The sequence below is a fragment of the Macrobrachium rosenbergii genome, chromosome 10 (assembly GCF_040412425.1).
Source record: "Macrobrachium rosenbergii isolate ZJJX-2024 chromosome 10, ASM4041242v1, whole genome shotgun sequence".
NCBI classification, from domain to species: domain Eukaryota; kingdom Metazoa; phylum Arthropoda; class Malacostraca; order Decapoda; family Palaemonidae; genus Macrobrachium; species Macrobrachium rosenbergii.
In genome coordinates this window covers 65,720,096-65,737,206 of record NC_089750.1, presented here as the reverse complement: position 1 = coordinate 65,737,206, position 17,111 = coordinate 65,720,096, and the positions used below count along the sequence as shown (strand labels likewise).

Here is a 17,111-nt window from a genome sequence, read left to right as displayed (position 1 = left end):
CTTTCCTCACGCATAACAAAGATTTTTGGTATTAATGAATTACGCTGATTACACTTTCGAAAATCGGAAATCATATAAACTTACTAATATTTGAAAGTGTTTTCTCTACTACGTATTTAACAAAATTGGATAGAGAGTCAGCCACTCAACCATACAACAAGATGTACGTGTTGAATTTCATGAACGTGAATTTACAGAAACCAAATAACCCTACAACTTTCAGTTTTCTGTAAAAGAAAACTATTGTGCCGGCTTTGTCTGTCCGTCCCCACTTTTTCTGTCCGCTCTCAAATCTTAAAAACTACTGAGGCTAGAGGGCTGCAAATTGGTAAGTTGATCATCCACCCTCCAATCATCAAACATACCAAATTCCAGCCCTCTAGCCTCAGTAGTTTTTATTTGATTTAAGGTTAAAGCTAGCCATAATCGTGGTTCTGGCAACGATATAGATAGGTCACCACCGGCCGTGGTTAAAGTTTCATGGGCCGCGGTTCATACAGCATTATACCGAGACCACCGAAAGATAGATCTATTTTCGGTGGCCTTGATTATACGCTGTAGCGACTGTACAGAAAACTCGTTTCCTCGGCGCACTTTTTACTTGTTTAATCATTATCTATGATGAGGTATTTTCTACCATAATGAAGAAAATTCCCTAGAGCTAACTTCAAACGTTCCAGCGTTTCTTCGTAAACAGGATAATTTTACAGTAGACTTTTTTTCTATAGTATTGTCCAGGGAAAACTATTGTGTATAAAATTAATTTAAAAAGAGGTATACGTAGAAATGTCATTGAGAAACAAGATTATTTGTATAGAATAAGTTTTCTGTAAGTCATCGAGTGTGTGTGTGTGTATTTGTGTGTGTATATATGTGTATATATATTTATATATATATATATGTGTGTGTGTATTATATTATATATATATATACACATATATATGAGTATATATATATATATATATATATATATATATATATATATATATATATATATATATATATATATACTGTATATATATATATATATATATATATATATATATATATATATATATATATATACATATATATATATATATATATATATATAATATATAATGTACTGTATATATATATATATATATATATATATATATATATATATATATATATATATATGTACATACATACATACATAAATTACATACATACATTACAAGCAGAGAGAATTCAACACATTACACACATAAAGTAACACTAACCAGTGAGAGAAGATCCCATCGACGGCCATCTCTTCCGTCTTCCAGGCCTCGTCGTTATCGTACTTGCATCTCCTCCCGCCGCAGAAGACTGAGCACTGTATCTCCGTCGGGGTCATCAGTCGGAGGGACTCGCCGATGCGACTGTAGTTGCTGTGGACGATCGTCTCCCTCTTCCCCGCCAGCATCGCCGGCCGGAGCTCGGCGACTTCTGTGCAGTTCGCTGACATTCTGGAAAAGCAGACACAGTGAGTCATTTGGAGTTTGCGAGGTGGCACGTCAATTATTCACGTAGTGTACGATGCTTATTCGGAAGCGTATGATGCTTATTTATGGAGATGTACGATGCTTATATTTGGAAGCGTACGATGATTATTCAGGGAGGCGTACGATGATTATTCAGGGAGGCGTACGATGCTTATTCGTGGAAGCATACGATGCTTATTTATGGAGGTGTACGATGCTTATATTTGGAAGCGTACGTTGATTATTCTGGGAGGTGCGCGATGCTTATTTATGGAGGCGTACGATGATTATTTATGGAGGCGTACAATGCTTATATATGGAAGCATACAAAGATTATTTATGGAGGCGTACGATGTTCATATATGGGAGCGTACGATGATTATTCAGGGAAACATACGATACTTATTTATGGAGGCGTACGATGCTGATTTATGAAAGCGTACGATGCTTATATAAGGAAGCGTACGACGATTATTCAGGGAGGCGTACGATACTTATTTATAGAAGCGTATGATCTTATTTATGGAGGCGTACGATGCTTATACATGGAAGCGCACGATGCTTATATATGGAAGCGCACGATGACTATTCAGGGAAGCATACGATGCTTATTTATGGAGGCACACGATGCTTATTTATGGAAGCATACGATGATTATTCGGGGAAGCGTACGATGCTTATTTATGGAGGCGTACGATGATTATTCGGGGAAGCGTACGATGGTTATTTATGGAACCGTACGATGATTATTCAGGGAAAAGTCCGATGCTTATTTATGGAAGCGTACGATGATTATTCAGGGGAGCGTACGATGCTTATTTATGGAAGCGCACGATGCTTATATATGGAAGCGCAAGATGAATATTCAGGGAAGCGTACAATGATTATTCGTGGAAGTGTACGATGCTGAGAGTAGAGAAGAGATAGACAAGAGGAAAAAGGGTTAGTTACAGTAAGTAAATTGGCGTCACAAAGGTAAAGGTCATCGTCAAAGCAAGACGAAGTGTGACCCAGAGCAATATAAAATAACTTTAGAGACTAAACTACTAGGAATGCTGGTAAACCTTGAGAGAGAGAGAGAGAGAGAGAGAGAGAGAGAGAGAGAGAGAGAGAGAGAGAGAGAGAGAGAGAGACCTTGGAAAAAGAGAGAAACAGAAAAAGAGAGAGAGAGAGAGGCAATGAATACTACAGCACAAAAGTTATTTTTAACGAATAAATATCATGTGTTAACTTCCTCGATCACCGCCGAAAGACCTTCAATTGTTAACTCATTCATGAGCGACTCTGCGATTCTTACAAAATTGGGAGCATGTTTCTGTGCCAGTATGAAACTTTTAAACACTGCAGCTATTGCAGCAACCTGACCCGAAAAATGGTACAAAACCTTTATGCTGTAACGAACGGTTGTGAAATATGCAAACCGAGTGCAACCCACATTCAATCTGAAGTAGGTAAATGTCACCTTGTCTATTAGAAGATTATTCTCTTTGAGGGAGAGTTTATTCCCTTTGAGGGAGAGGTTTAGTCTCTTTGAGGGAGAAATTCAGTCTCTTTGAAGGGGAAGTTTAATCTCTTTGAGGGAGAAGTTTATTCTCTTTGAAGAAGTTTACTCTCTTTGAGAGAGAAGCTTATTCTCTTTGAGGGAGAAGTTTATTCTCTTTGTGGGAGAAGTTCAGTCTCTTTGAAGGGGAGGTTTACTCTCTTTGAGGGAGAAATTTATTCTCTTTGAGGGGGAAGTTTATTCTCTTGGAGGGGGAAGTTTAAGCTCTTTGAGGGAGAAGTTTATTCTCTTTGAAGAAGTTCGTTCTCTTTGAGGGAGAAGTTTGTTCTCTTTGAGGGAGAAGTTTATTCTCTTTGAGGGAGACGTTTATTTTCTTTGAGGGAGAAGCTTGCTTTCTTTGAGGGGGGAGTTTATTCTCTTTGAGGAGGAAGCTTATTCTCTTTGAGGGAGAGCTTTATTCTCTTTGAGGGAAAAGTTTACTCTCTTTGAGGGGGAAGTTTATTTTCTTTAAGGGAGAAGTTTATTCTCTTTGAGGAAGGAGTTTATTCTCTTTGAGGGAGAAGTTTAGTCTCTTTGAGGGAGAAGCTTATTCTTTATGAGGGAGAAATTTATTCTCTTTGAGGGGGAAGTTTATTCTCTTTGAAGAAGTTTATTCTCTTTGAGGGGGAAGTTTATTCTGTTTGAGGGAGAAGTTTACTCTCTTTGAGGGAGAAGTTTATTCTCTTTGAGGAGGAAGTTTATTCTCTTTGAGGGAGACGTTTATTCTCTTTGAGGGTGAGTTTATTCTCTTTGAGGGAGAAGTTTATTCTCTTTGAGGGAGGAGTTCATTCTCTTTGAGGGAGGAGTTTATTCTCTTTGAGGGAGAAGTCTGTTTTCTTTGAGGAAGGAGTTTATTCTCTTTGAGGGGGAAGTTTATTTTCTTTGAGGTGGAAGTTTATTCTCTTTGAGGGGGAAATGTATTCTCTCTGAGGAAGAAGTTTATTCACTTTGAGGGAGAAGTCTATTCTCTTGGAGGGAGAAGTTTTGAAAGTCGCAACGTTTAGCTTTTATGACTTGCACGCAGGTTTTTCTGTGCATCTTACCTCTTCGTAAATTTACTTTTAATTATTTGTTAATTTCTTCTCGTCGCTTTCTTCTTTTACTCACTCAGGGACTCTTAGTGTGTAGGAGCTTGTGTTGCAATTTAATGGCCTTTCAGGCTTGTTCATTATGAATGTTTATTTTCATTAAGAATACTAATAATAATAATGAAATAATTATGCTTCTAGATCCGTGCTTCTAATCCTGCCCCACCAAGGAGAGGGAAGCCACCAACTCTATCGTCAGTTTCTACCCTTATCCTGCCCTTGATTTGAACGCGAGCCCCATGACAATATCCAGTTGATAAAGGGGAGTATATATGCCCTTTGGGTTTTGGTGTACCATGGCGGTAACTTTGCTTTACTCCGCTGACCGGAGAACCTTCGGCTATATTTTACAAATCTACTTATAAATGACTTCGATACTAGTAGGTGTTATAAAAGGAATTACTATTCATTATATGTTTTGCAAAAACACAGGTCTTATGTATAGTTTTTTATGTATGAAACTTTGTGAGAGTTCTTGGTGACGTCTAGATATTTCTAGATCAGGCTTAGAGCAACAATATGTTGATGCGAATATAGCTTGTACCTAATAAAAGGGTGATCGATATCTCAAAGTAGAGCAAGCTAGTGCACATCATCATGAAATATACAGTAATTTGATTTTAATTTGACTATCATGAAAATCTTATGCATCATTTGAATAAACGTGTTCTCTTTCTGGTGATACGTAGCTTATTTCTCTGACGTCACTGATTACCATCAAACTGCAATTGTTTATAAATCAATAATATAAGATCCGCCGCTGATAAAAGATTAAGGCTTAATCTTCGACGCGAATTATTGATAGTATTGCATAGAAAGGAATGGAATATAGAGTTTAGGCCAAGGACCAAACCCTGGGACCTATGAAGTCATTCAGCGCTGGAAAGGAAACTGAGAGTAAGTGGGTTTGAAAAGTGTAACTAGAGGAAAACCTCGCAGTTGCACTATGAAATAACTGTTAGGAGAGGGTGGATAGCAAGATGGAAGAAAGATATGAAAGGGGTTGCAACTAGGAGCCGAAGAGACGCTGCACAGAACCTTTAGTAATGCCTACAGTGCACCCCATGAGGTGCACTGATGGCACTACCCCCCTACGGGGTATTGCACAGAAAGCCAATATCACAGTGAGTCTTAAATCAACTCTGGCGTTGACGCTTGCAGGTAATCTTTAAAGGGGAAAAAGTATCTTTGAAATTATCGTAAATTCCCATTTCCTCCGTTGGGAGCAAGATTAGATTTTTAGGGTGTCCATTTGAGTGCATGTGTGTGTGTGTGTGTCTGTATGTGTAGATAATTGGAGTAGATACGGGTTTAGAAAATTTCATGAAAAAGATTACTTTCTTTTTCAAATCGAACAGATTAAGAAAAATTTTACTTTTGCTCATACAAAGTTTGCTGAGATTCTTGCGCATTTATTTCAAATACTATACATCGTAAAACAAAACAAAAATAGATAAATAAAACTTGTGATCAACTTTACGGATCCTTCCAATGAGAACTGGAACTTGGTACTGATCCACATCAGCCTTGTTCTCTACATTTCTTAATGTTATATTACATTTACAAACACTTAGCAGTGATTACCATTAAAAATTATCAAACAGAAATCGTCTGTGAAGTTTGTAAAGTCATTTTGTTTCCTTATTGGCGAACGGCAAAGAATCTATTAATATGTCCTTTTATCTTATTGCCGTTCATTCTTGCTTCTTTGCCGGGCATAGCGTCGCAATCGTTTGGGTCTGCGATTTGATTTTAGGTGGGCTTCATGATGGGGCGTGGTTCGGCATCCATTTAAATCATTAGGTACATCTGAATGAATCGATATTGGGGGGCTAGAACGTGACTTACTTGGTACCAAAGTTGCCTATTTTTTGGGTCAACAGAAACTGTAGTCGCCGAATAATTGCACAAAATCATTTCCCTTGAGTAAAACTGAGCCGGAATGATAAAATATAATAATTAATTTGGAGGCAGCATTACACGTTCTTAACTGACTAAGAGGAGTAGGTGTAGGAAATGGGCAATTCTTCACAGCCCGCTTAGGGCCATAATTCAAAGCAAATTTAAATGTCTTTAGCCTGAACGGGATGGTGTACTCATTCTGCTTAACTTTACGAAATATAAGGCATAAACTGAAAAGGAAAAAGGAGATAAAGCCGGTCAAAGATTAATATCAAGTCAGATTGCCTAGATTAAAATCATTTGCCTGGATGAAAAAAGGTAAAAATTGTGTTATATTTTCAGTTACACGTGTTAATGCCATATGCATTTAAGTGATATGGTTAAGAGCCTCTCCTCTCCTCTTTCTCCCTTTTTAGTTTTCTGTAAAAGAAAACTATTGAAATGGCTATTTGTTTGTCCGTCCGCACTTTCTCCTGTCCGCCCTCAGATCTTAAAAACAACTGAGGCTAGAGGGCTGCAAATTCGTATGTTCATCATCCACCCTCCAATCATCAAACATACCAAATTGCAGCCCTCTAGCCTCAGTAATTTTTGTTTTATTGAAGGTTAAAGTTAGCCATGGATCGTGCGTCTGGCAGGGCTTTCCGGAGGCGTCGCCGACGCATCTTCTCTTGACCGCATCTGGGGAGCAACTGAGCGCTGCCCAGTCGTAGCTGAGAGTTTCATACAGCATTGTACGCAGTACAGAAAACTCGATTGCGCCGAAGAAACTTCGGCGCATTATTTTACTCGTTATTTCATTAAAACAACTGAAAAATTTTCCCGTCTTGGTTTTTCGCTTCTGATATAAAAAAAAAAAATCCTTTTTTACGCACAGAACTACATTTTCTTGTCTCGGTTTTTTGCTTCTAATAAAAACAATCCTTTTTTTTTTTTACATCAAGAAGTAAATTAGAGGTGTTTAGTATATCTAAAGCAAGAAAACTTCTATATTTGTCCGAATGTAACGAGAGAAAAAAAAAATCATTTTTTTTACGCGAAGAATTAAATTGGTAACGTTCAGTAAATCTTGCAAGGAGAGTTCAAATATTTGCCCGAATGTGCGAGACAGCAAAGAACGCTTCAATGAACCAAGGCACATTTCTTATGTGAAAACCATTCGGAAGTATTTTTAGCCTTATCGAAAACAGTTAAGACAAAATCGATTGACTTCTTCATTCACTTAGGAGGAATGCATCACTTTTTTTTTTTTTTTTTAAGGTTTAACGTTAAAAGCTAAGCACTGTTTCAACGTGTTTACGTCTGAATATCCGCAGAGGAAATTAATTCATACATTGAATATTTTGTGTAGTTTCAATTGACTAATAACCAACAGTAAATGTTAGCGAATAACTCTAAATCCTTATTTAATTTCCATTACCAATACACACAAGCGTCCCTTCGGCCACTAGCTGCAACCCCTTTCATTCCTTTTACTGTACTTCCATTCATATTCTCTCTTCCATCTTGCTATCCACCCTCTCCTAACACTTGTTTCATAGTGCAACTGCGAAGTTTTCCTCCTGTTACACCTTACAAGCCTTTCTACTCTCAATTTCCCTTTCAGCGCTGAATGCCATCATGGGTCCCAGTGATTGGCCTTTGGCCTAAATTCTATATTCCATTACCAGTACAACTTTTACTGCATGAAGTAATGCTATCAATACCATATGTATTAGAATTTTAACTACATTTATAAGTTTTTGCTCCCTAGTTTTCTCCTAGTTAGCAATTAAAAATTTTGGCGTCAATAACCGCCATGTTGTCACGCCAGTTTTAGTAACCATACATCAATCATTTAGCAATTAAAAGCGTCGTGAACTTCCCGTAGAGTTTACGAGTGCTCACCTCTGTTGTCAGCTGTCAGTGTATTTTATATCTAAGTAAAGGGATCCCAGTGGAAAATAGTGCAAGGTAAAATTTATCGTAAAATCAAAGACGCACAGGAACTGATATATAAAGCCATAAAAACGTAAAAAAAAATCATGCAAATTTAACAGAGTAGAGCATTATCGAGGCTAATCATTATCACTACACAAACGCAAGTAAAAATGCCAAACAAAACGTCTAATTTAATATAAAAATCATATTAAATTCAGACACACAGAAGTCGACACACAGGTAGCAAGAAAGACAGGCAGATCTGATTAAATGTCGAAAAACAGATCTAACAGACTGGAGGACATACAGATTTGATATTACAGACGGCATGCAGTATGGAGAGAGATCCAAGGGTATCTGGCAATGAGAGACAAACGGGCAATGAAAGAGAGTGAAAGGGGGAGGAAAAGAATAAAATGTAAACAGTTAAATCAAGGCTTTGGAGTTTGCAGATTTCAAGATATCCAAATCTATACCTTCAAATATATAAGTCGACTGGTAAACTATAAATAGGTATTGTACTTGAAGAGATCTTATAGGTCCCCAATAATTTGGATCGAACACAAATTCTCTCTCTCTCTCTCTCTCTCTCTCTCTCTAAGTTATTAGTAATGCATGGGATGTAATGCTACTCTAAAGCGCCATGACCCTTGACCTTAACCTTAGCAATCACTCTTCGATTTCTCCTTTATATTTATGTAGTTTTTTATTTCTTAAATATTGTTATATTTTCTACCGTATTTTTCTGTTTTCTTTCAATAGATAAATTTTCTGGTTAGACTTACTTTACAAATTAATAATAATAATAATAATAATAATAATAATAATAATAATAATAATAATAATAATAATAATAATAATATCCCACGCACTCCACGAAACTCACAACCTTAAAGCCAGACAATAATTGGACAAATCTGAACTATAAAATAAAAATAAAATAAAACATAATGAAGAGCCTAGTAGGTATGAGAGAGACTAGAAAAGAAGAAAGCAATTCGCACTCATTTTCCAAAGAAAAGGAGAGCTTAGTGAAATGTAATAAATCAAGATATATATATATATATATATATATATATATATATACATACACATATATATGTATATATATAATATATATATATATATATATATATATATATATATATATATATATATATATATATATATATATATATATATATGGCGCTATTTTTTTCAAACCTACACACCATAAAATATCACTTTGACCATAAAGAATTAATGAACCACTAAAATTTTTAAAACTGGTACATATTGGGTATTGAATATACATATATTGAGTAAATGAATATTTAAATAAAAGAAGCTCCTTGGACAGCAGAAAGGATGGACCCACTATTACTTAATAAAACTAACCACTACGGTACCGACATAACAGAAAACGGAAGGTAGTCCAAAGATCTCAAAAGCATTACGACAGCAACAAAGAAGGGAACAGAAGGCTGTCCAAAGATCTTAGAAGCATTACGGTAGCAACATAGCACGACGCGGAAGGTAGTCCAAAGATCTTACAACCATTATGGTAGCAACATAGCACGAAGCGGGAGGTAGTCCAAAGATCTTACAACCATTATGGTACCAATTGGTTCTTAGCCACGTAACGTAAGTCTAATCCTTCGGGCCAGCCCTGGGAGAGCTGTTAATCAGCTCAGTGGTCTGGTAAAACTAAGGTATACTTAGCACGAAGTGGAAGGTAGTCCAAAGATCTTACAAGCATTACGGTGCCAACATAGCAGGAAACAGAAGGCAGTCCAAAGATCTTAGAAACATTGCGGTGGCAACATAGCAGGAAACGGAAGCCTGTCCAAAGATCTTAGAAGCATTACGGTAGCAACACAACAGGGAACGGAAATCTGTCCAAAGATCTTAGAAGCATGATCTTAGAAGCATAAAGGTAGCAATATAGCAGGAAACGGAAGGCATTCCAAAGATCTTAGAGGCATTACGGTACCAACATACCAGGGAACAGAAACCTGCCCAAAGATCTTAGAAGCATTATGGTAGCAACATAGCAGGGGACGGAAGGCTGTCAAAAGATTTTAGAGGCATTACAGTAGCAACACAGCAGAAAGCAGAAGGTAGTCCAGAGATCTAACAAGCTTTATGGTAGCAACATAGCAGGAAGCGGAAGGTAGTCCAAAGATCTTACAAGCATTAAGGTAGCAACGTAGCAGGAAATGGAGGGCAGTCCATAGATCTTAGAAGTATTACAGGGGCAACATAGCAGGAAATGGAAGGCAATCCGAAGATCTTTGAAGCATTAGGTCAGCAACATAACAGAAAATGGGAGGCAATCCACAGATCTTAGAAGCATTACAGTACAACGCAGCAGGAAACGGAAGGCAGATCGAAGATCTTAGAAGCATGACGGTACCAACATAGCAGAGAACAGAAGGCAGTCCAAAGATCTTAGACGTATTATGTTAGCAACATGACAGAAAACAGAGAGCAATCCAAAGATCTTAGAAGCATTACGGTACCAACATAGCAGGAAAGAGAAGGGAGTACAAAAATCTTAGAAGCATTATGGTAGCAACATAACAGAAAACGGAAGGCAATCCAAAGATCTTAGGAGCATTACAGTAGTAACATAGCAGGAAATGGAAGGCAGTCCAAAGATCAAAGGAGCATTACAATAGCAACATAGCATGAAATGTAAGGCAGTCCAAATACCTAATGAGCATTAGAATAGCAACACAGCAGGAAATGGAAGGCAGTCCAAAGATCTAAGGAACATTACAATAGCAACATAGCAGGAAATGGAAGGCAGTCCAAAGACCTAGGGAGCATTAGCCTACAATAGCAACACAGCAGGAAATGGAAGGCAGTCCAAAGATCTAAGGAGCATTGCAATAGCAACATAGCAGGATATGGAAGGGAGTCCAAAGATCTAAAGATCATTACAATAGCAACATAGCAGGAAATGGAAGGCAGTCCAAAGTTCTTAGGAACATTACAGTAGCAACATAGCAGAAAACGGAAGGCAGTCAAAAGATCTAAGGAGCATTGCAATAGCAACATAGCAGGAAATGGAAGGCAGCCCAAAGTTCTTAGGAGCATTATAGTAGCAACATAGCAGGAAATGGAAGGCAGTCAAAAGATCTAAGGAGCTTTACAATAGCAACATAGCAGGAAATGGAAGGCAGTAAAAAGATCTAAGGAGCATTACAATACCAACATAGCAGGAAATGGAAGGCAGTCTAAAGTTCTTAGGAGCATTACAGTAGCAATGTAGCAAGAAATGGGAGGCAGTCCAAAGATCTAAGGAGCATTACAATAGCAACATAGCAGGAAATGGAAGGCAGCCCAAAGTTCTTAGGAGCATTATAGTAGCAACATAGCAGGAAATGGAAGGCAGTCAAAAGATCTAAGGAGCTTTACAATAGCAACAAAGCAGGAAATGGAAGGCAGTAAAAAGATCTAAGGAACATTACAATACCAACATGGCAGGAAATGGAAGGCAGTCCAAAGTTCTTAGGAGCATTACAGTAGCAATGTAGCAAGAAATGGGAGGCAGTCCAAAGATCTAAGGAGCATTACAATAGCAACATAGCAGGAAATGGAAGGCAGCCCAAAGTTCTTAGGAGCATTACAGTAGCAACATAGCAAGAAATGGAAGGCAGTCCAAAGATCTAAGGAGCATTACAATAGCAACATAGCAGGAAATGGAAGGCAGCCCAAAGTTTTTAAAAGCATCACAGTAACAACATCGCAGGAAATGAAAGGCAGTCCAAAGATCTAAGGAGCATTACAATGGCAACATAGCAGGAAATGGAAGGCAGTCCAAAGGTCTAAGGAGCATTACAATAGCAACATAGCAGGAAATGGAGGGCAGTCCAAAGATCTTAGGAGCATTACAGTAGCAACTTAGCAGGAAATGGAAGGCAGTCCAAAGATCTAAGGAGCATTACAGTAGCAACATAGCAGAAAATGGAATTCAGTCCAATGCTCTTAGAAGCATTATGGTAGCAACATGGCAGAAAATGTAAGTCAGTCCAATGATCTTAGAATCATTACGGTAGCAACATAGCAGAAAATGGAAGGCATTCCAATGATCTTAAAGGCATTACGGCACCACAACAGAAAACGGAAGGCAACCCAAAAGATCGTAAAAGCAGGCACACGATGAATTTGGAATTTCAAGTACCGTATTTACAGTTCCAAAATATATGATCCAGACACTCAATAGAATCCGCCTATACGAAATGATCTACTGGATACGCAGTCTTCCTCTTCTTCCCTTATCTGAAATCGAGACCCGTGATCCAATCCATTCATCTCTGGTACTAATGGCACAACGACCGTATCGACTAGGAAATTCATTATTCACGATATTTATCCGGTAAAATATCAATAATGATGTTATCGGGCTTCGAGGATTCTCAAGGACGGACATCGTTACAGAAGTGATTTTTGGGAAAGCCCGGTCATGTTATGACTGCTCGAAGCTGCCACTGAATATTGATGACACTCGAGTTGATGTTGACTCTCTCCCTTATTGTGTGTATAAAGATATGTATATATACATATATATATAAATATATATATATATATATATATATATATATATATATATATATATATATATATATATATATATATATATTAGCTTTATCAATATATATATACACATACTGTATATATTCATACAAATATATAGGCACTATATATAAAATAATATTGATAAAACCATTATTGAAACACTCCTTAGGGTATAATGCATGAGAATTACATTAACATCCAAAGAATCAAGGCAATACCAAACCATATAAACTTTAAATATTAGGAATAAATTAAACTGAAATGATTAAGGGAATAATAAAACATAAAACTGTCAAGCATTGTATCTATGAGAGTGGAAATAATAATGGCTTTGATATAACCTTCACTCAAATTCTAAGGACAATACTTTCACGCCAACGATTTAGTATTCGGTTCCCAAATAAGAAAACCGCAGATCACATAATTAAAAATGTCCTTCAAACACTGCAAAAGAAATAGGTTACCAGGAAAATGCACTAACGCACTGATGAATTTATGGCAATGAACAAAACCTCTTTTCTGATTTCAATACAATTACTCTCGTACAAAACGATGCTTCATCAGCTATTCGTTTTCTTTTATTTCAAGTGTTTTACTAATATATATACATACACACACACACACACACACACACACACATATATATATATATATATATATATATATATACTGTATATATACACACACACAAGCATTAAGCTACAAATGTCCTTTAATATCCAATTCGCTCTACCTGGGAAATAATATATTTTCATATATGTTACCCTCCCTTGACGGCCTTGTGGTTTAAAGCGTCACTGTAGTCCTGAGTTCTTGTTCTTCCGTGGTTCGAACCCACGAGACGACGAACTTAGTATCAACTAAAAAATTCCCCTTCGGGTAACATATATGAAAATATATTATTTCCGAGGTAGAGCGAATTGGATATTAAAGGGCATTTGAAGTTTAATGCCTGCATATGAATCACGGTGATGTGATAAAATTCATTCATATATATATATATATATATATATATATATATATATATATATATATATATATATATATATATATATACATATATATATATATATATATATATATATGTGTGTGTGTGTGTGTGTTTTGGACGAAACATCACCATTTCTTGAGGTATGGCAAGCAAATGATCTATTTAATTTTGCCACAAGACCTTTCTGAAGGCAATTTGCTACCATTTACCGAATACTGCCACAATGGCTGTTTATTCCAAAGGAAAATGATAACAGTTCGCCATAAAACTTGATGTTCCATTGACATTCTGATCATAACAAGCACACAAACCCTACTGCTTCTCAGAAGCATGCCACCTCCAGATACTCAGAAAGTTAAGACTGACTGATTTACTGATTTCAGCAATCTAAAGAACACATTGCTATTAAAATGAGATGTGAGAGACCAAGACCACTTAAATTTTGTCGGAAGTCTTAGCACGCTAAGGGCGCAAATCATAATGACTGCTGCTGATGTAATGCAACCCCTGCATCCGGAAACCAGGGTTCAAACACCCCTGATTCACTGTGATGACTTGTACATACATGTACTCTATGTACAAAGAAGACTCGCCATTGATTGTCGATTATTGGGGCACCTCTGTTGGCAAACCAGTCAGTGTGGCTGACCTAAGACCACATGCATAGCATTCTTGGTGCAGAATAATTTAACATCCTGAAATCCATAGAGGAAGTTGCTGCGCTCAAGAACTGAAGACTGTAGTCTTTTGGCGCGACTCATTCACACCTATATGTTGGAAATCAAATCTGCGTACAGGTCTTTCTGGCGTAGAAGTATGCTTAAGGGTGCGTTCACAGTAAAGAAAACATGTAGTAAACACACGTCGGAAAATTAGCACCGACACATCACACACAAGTTGTATGCAAGTCAACGGCCTGTTGTTGTCCTAACCAGAGCATCATACGGTTATCCAGTGTTTCCCAAAGATCGTTCTCACTTATGCTTGTTGACTTGTTTCCAGTCTGTTTGATACGTATTTCCCATTATCTTCTGTAACTTCTTTCAAATGAACACCATATTCTTTGGAAGTTTGAATTTCAAGTCAGTGGCCCCTACAGGCTTGTCCAGTGTGAAGATGTTTTTATTTTCTGAATAATAATAATAATATAATAATAATAATAATAATAATAATAATAATAATAATAATAATAATAATAATATAATAATAATAATAATAATAATAATAATAATAATAATAATAATAATAATAATAATAATAATGTATGGGATAAGGTGCTAACGTGTTTTTAAGACATGTTTTGCTGTAGTGCAGACACCCTCTAACATGAATTTTCCCTAGAACCTATTGGTTATATATATATATATATATATATATATATATATATATATATATATATATATATATATATATAGTTATAATTCCCCTTGAGTAATCCTAAAAAAAAAAAAAATAGGGCTCATTTGCTATCACTGAAGGATCCTGGAACTTAAATGGGGTCACACTGATTTCACCTCGATGACTAAGGCTATTGTTTAACCATCAAATACCCAAAATTACTCTGCACAATCATGCAGTATATATAATAAGGGAAGTGATAAGAGTATATTCGATTTATGGAGTTCCACTGACTCCGAAAGATTCCCGAAGAGGTAACGATTTTAGATAAAATCCTATCGCCGCTGAACCGGGACATCAAGATCTATACGCCATCATTTATTTCAGTAAAGTGGTAAAGCGTTAGGTCGGCCGGATTCTTAAATCACGAGTTTTTCTTGATCAGAGAGTTCGCCTTGGTCAGTACAAACACGATAAGTATATAGAATCATACTGGAATCGAGAATAGAATATAGAATTTAGGCCAAAGTCAAAACGCTCGGATCTATGAGGTCACTCAGCGCTGAAAGGGAAATCGACAATAAAAAGGCTTGAAAGATGTACCAGGAGGAAAACCTCGCAGTTGCACTTTGAAATAAATAGTTAGAGAGGGTGGAAAGTCCGATAAAAGGAAGAGATTATGAGCGGAGGTACAGTAAAAGGAATGAAAGAGGTTGCTGCAAAGACCCTTACATAATGCCTACACTGTACCACGTGAGGTGCACTGACGGCACTAACCCCTACGGGGTATGCTGGAATACATCGGGCATATCTACGATTAGATCCTAACCGTTAAGTGCCAATGATCGTAAGGGTGTGCACTTCATCAGTTTTTACTTCCTGGTCCTGACGCTACGATTTTTTTTCAAGAGAGTTTTATTTTCGCATGTAGGCATTAGATTCTGAGAAATGTTACTGAGATGAGCAAGCAAATATTATGGCACTTTAAGCTTGTTACGTATGAAAGACCGTAAATGCTACTACTACTACTACTACTACTACTACTACTACTACTACTACTACTACTACTAATAATAATAATAATAATAATAATAATATTATTATTATTATTATTATTATTATTATTATTATTATTCAAACAAATCTCATACCGTGAGTTACTAAAATGGTGAAGAAATCCACAGTGGTATAAATATAAACATATTTACAAACGAGAGCTTTGAGTAGGTCCTCGAAAGCTCCCTTTGTATATGTATATATATATATATATATATATATATATATATATATATATATATATATATATATATATATATGGTGAAGAAATCCACAGTGGTATAAATATAAACATATTTACAAACAAGAGCTTTGAGTAGGTCCTCGAAAGCTCCCTTTGTATATGTATGTGTATATATATATATATATATATATATATATATATATATATATATATATATATATATATATATATATATATATTATATATATATATATATTATATTTCTAATATATATTTACATTTACACTACTATGGATTTCTTCACCATTATTATTATTATTATTATTATTATTATTATTATTATTATTATTATTATTATTATTATTATTATTATTAAAAATACTCATAGTAGTATGAGTCTTCAAACGGAGAAACAAATCCACAGTTATGTACAGTATATGTACAGTCACTCAAAAATGTTTTGCAACATGTTCCAGAAGTTTTCGTTCACCTAACAGTAATTTTTTCTTTTGATATTTACAAGGAAATATAATTTTCTTATTCGATTTTGGTTATTAATCATACGGTTAACAATATAAAAAAGAATGGTGAGTGAAAAATTCATATTACGAAAAATGACGAAACATTTTGAAAAATTTCACTTCAGATGATCGGGCAAAAGAGTCAAAGAAGAAACTATATTTCGAATCCAGATAAAAGCTTATTGAACTAATAAAATAATATTGAATAATCATCAATGAAATTATATATAAATAAATAAAGAAAGAATTCAACCATTATCGTTGTCAGAAACAAAAAACAAAAAATCTCATAACGTCGTATGTTATCGTGTGACTCCACATTCGGGCAGGAAAGTTAAACTAAACTGTCACGTCACTTGCACCGGTAAGTTGGGCAAGAGACTCATCCGCACCACAATCATTCGCTTGATAAGACTAATGTTTCTATCGTAGATATTGCTCGGCAGCTTAGCGTAAATAAAAAAACCATGTATAGAGGGATACAACAACAGAGAGAACGAGGAAACATGATAAATTCATTG

The 17,111-nt window shown here is 36.0% G+C and overlaps 2 protein-coding genes across 4 annotated transcripts in view; one reads left to right on the top strand and one right to left on the bottom strand.

Moving 5' to 3' along the window:
- Nucleotides 1-17,111, top strand: part of LOC136842737 (CD151 antigen-like) — a 288,000-nt gene that overhangs the window by 82,245 nt on the left and 188,644 nt on the right. The gene's annotated exons all lie outside the window — the stretch shown is intronic.
- The window catches only part of LOC136842735 (protein tyrosine phosphatase domain-containing protein 1-like), a 183,562-nt gene that overhangs the window by 112,641 nt on the left and 53,810 nt on the right, over nt 1-17,111 (bottom strand). For all 3 annotated transcript variants that reach the window (XM_067110471.1, XM_067110472.1, XM_067110473.1), the window contains exon 2: nt 1,245-1,472. In XM_067110471.1, coding sequence (XP_066966572.1) covers nt 1,245-1,471 — 227 coding nt within the window. In that variant the 5' untranslated portion in view covers nt 1,472. The remainder of the gene's footprint in view (nt 1-1,244; nt 1,473-17,111) is intronic.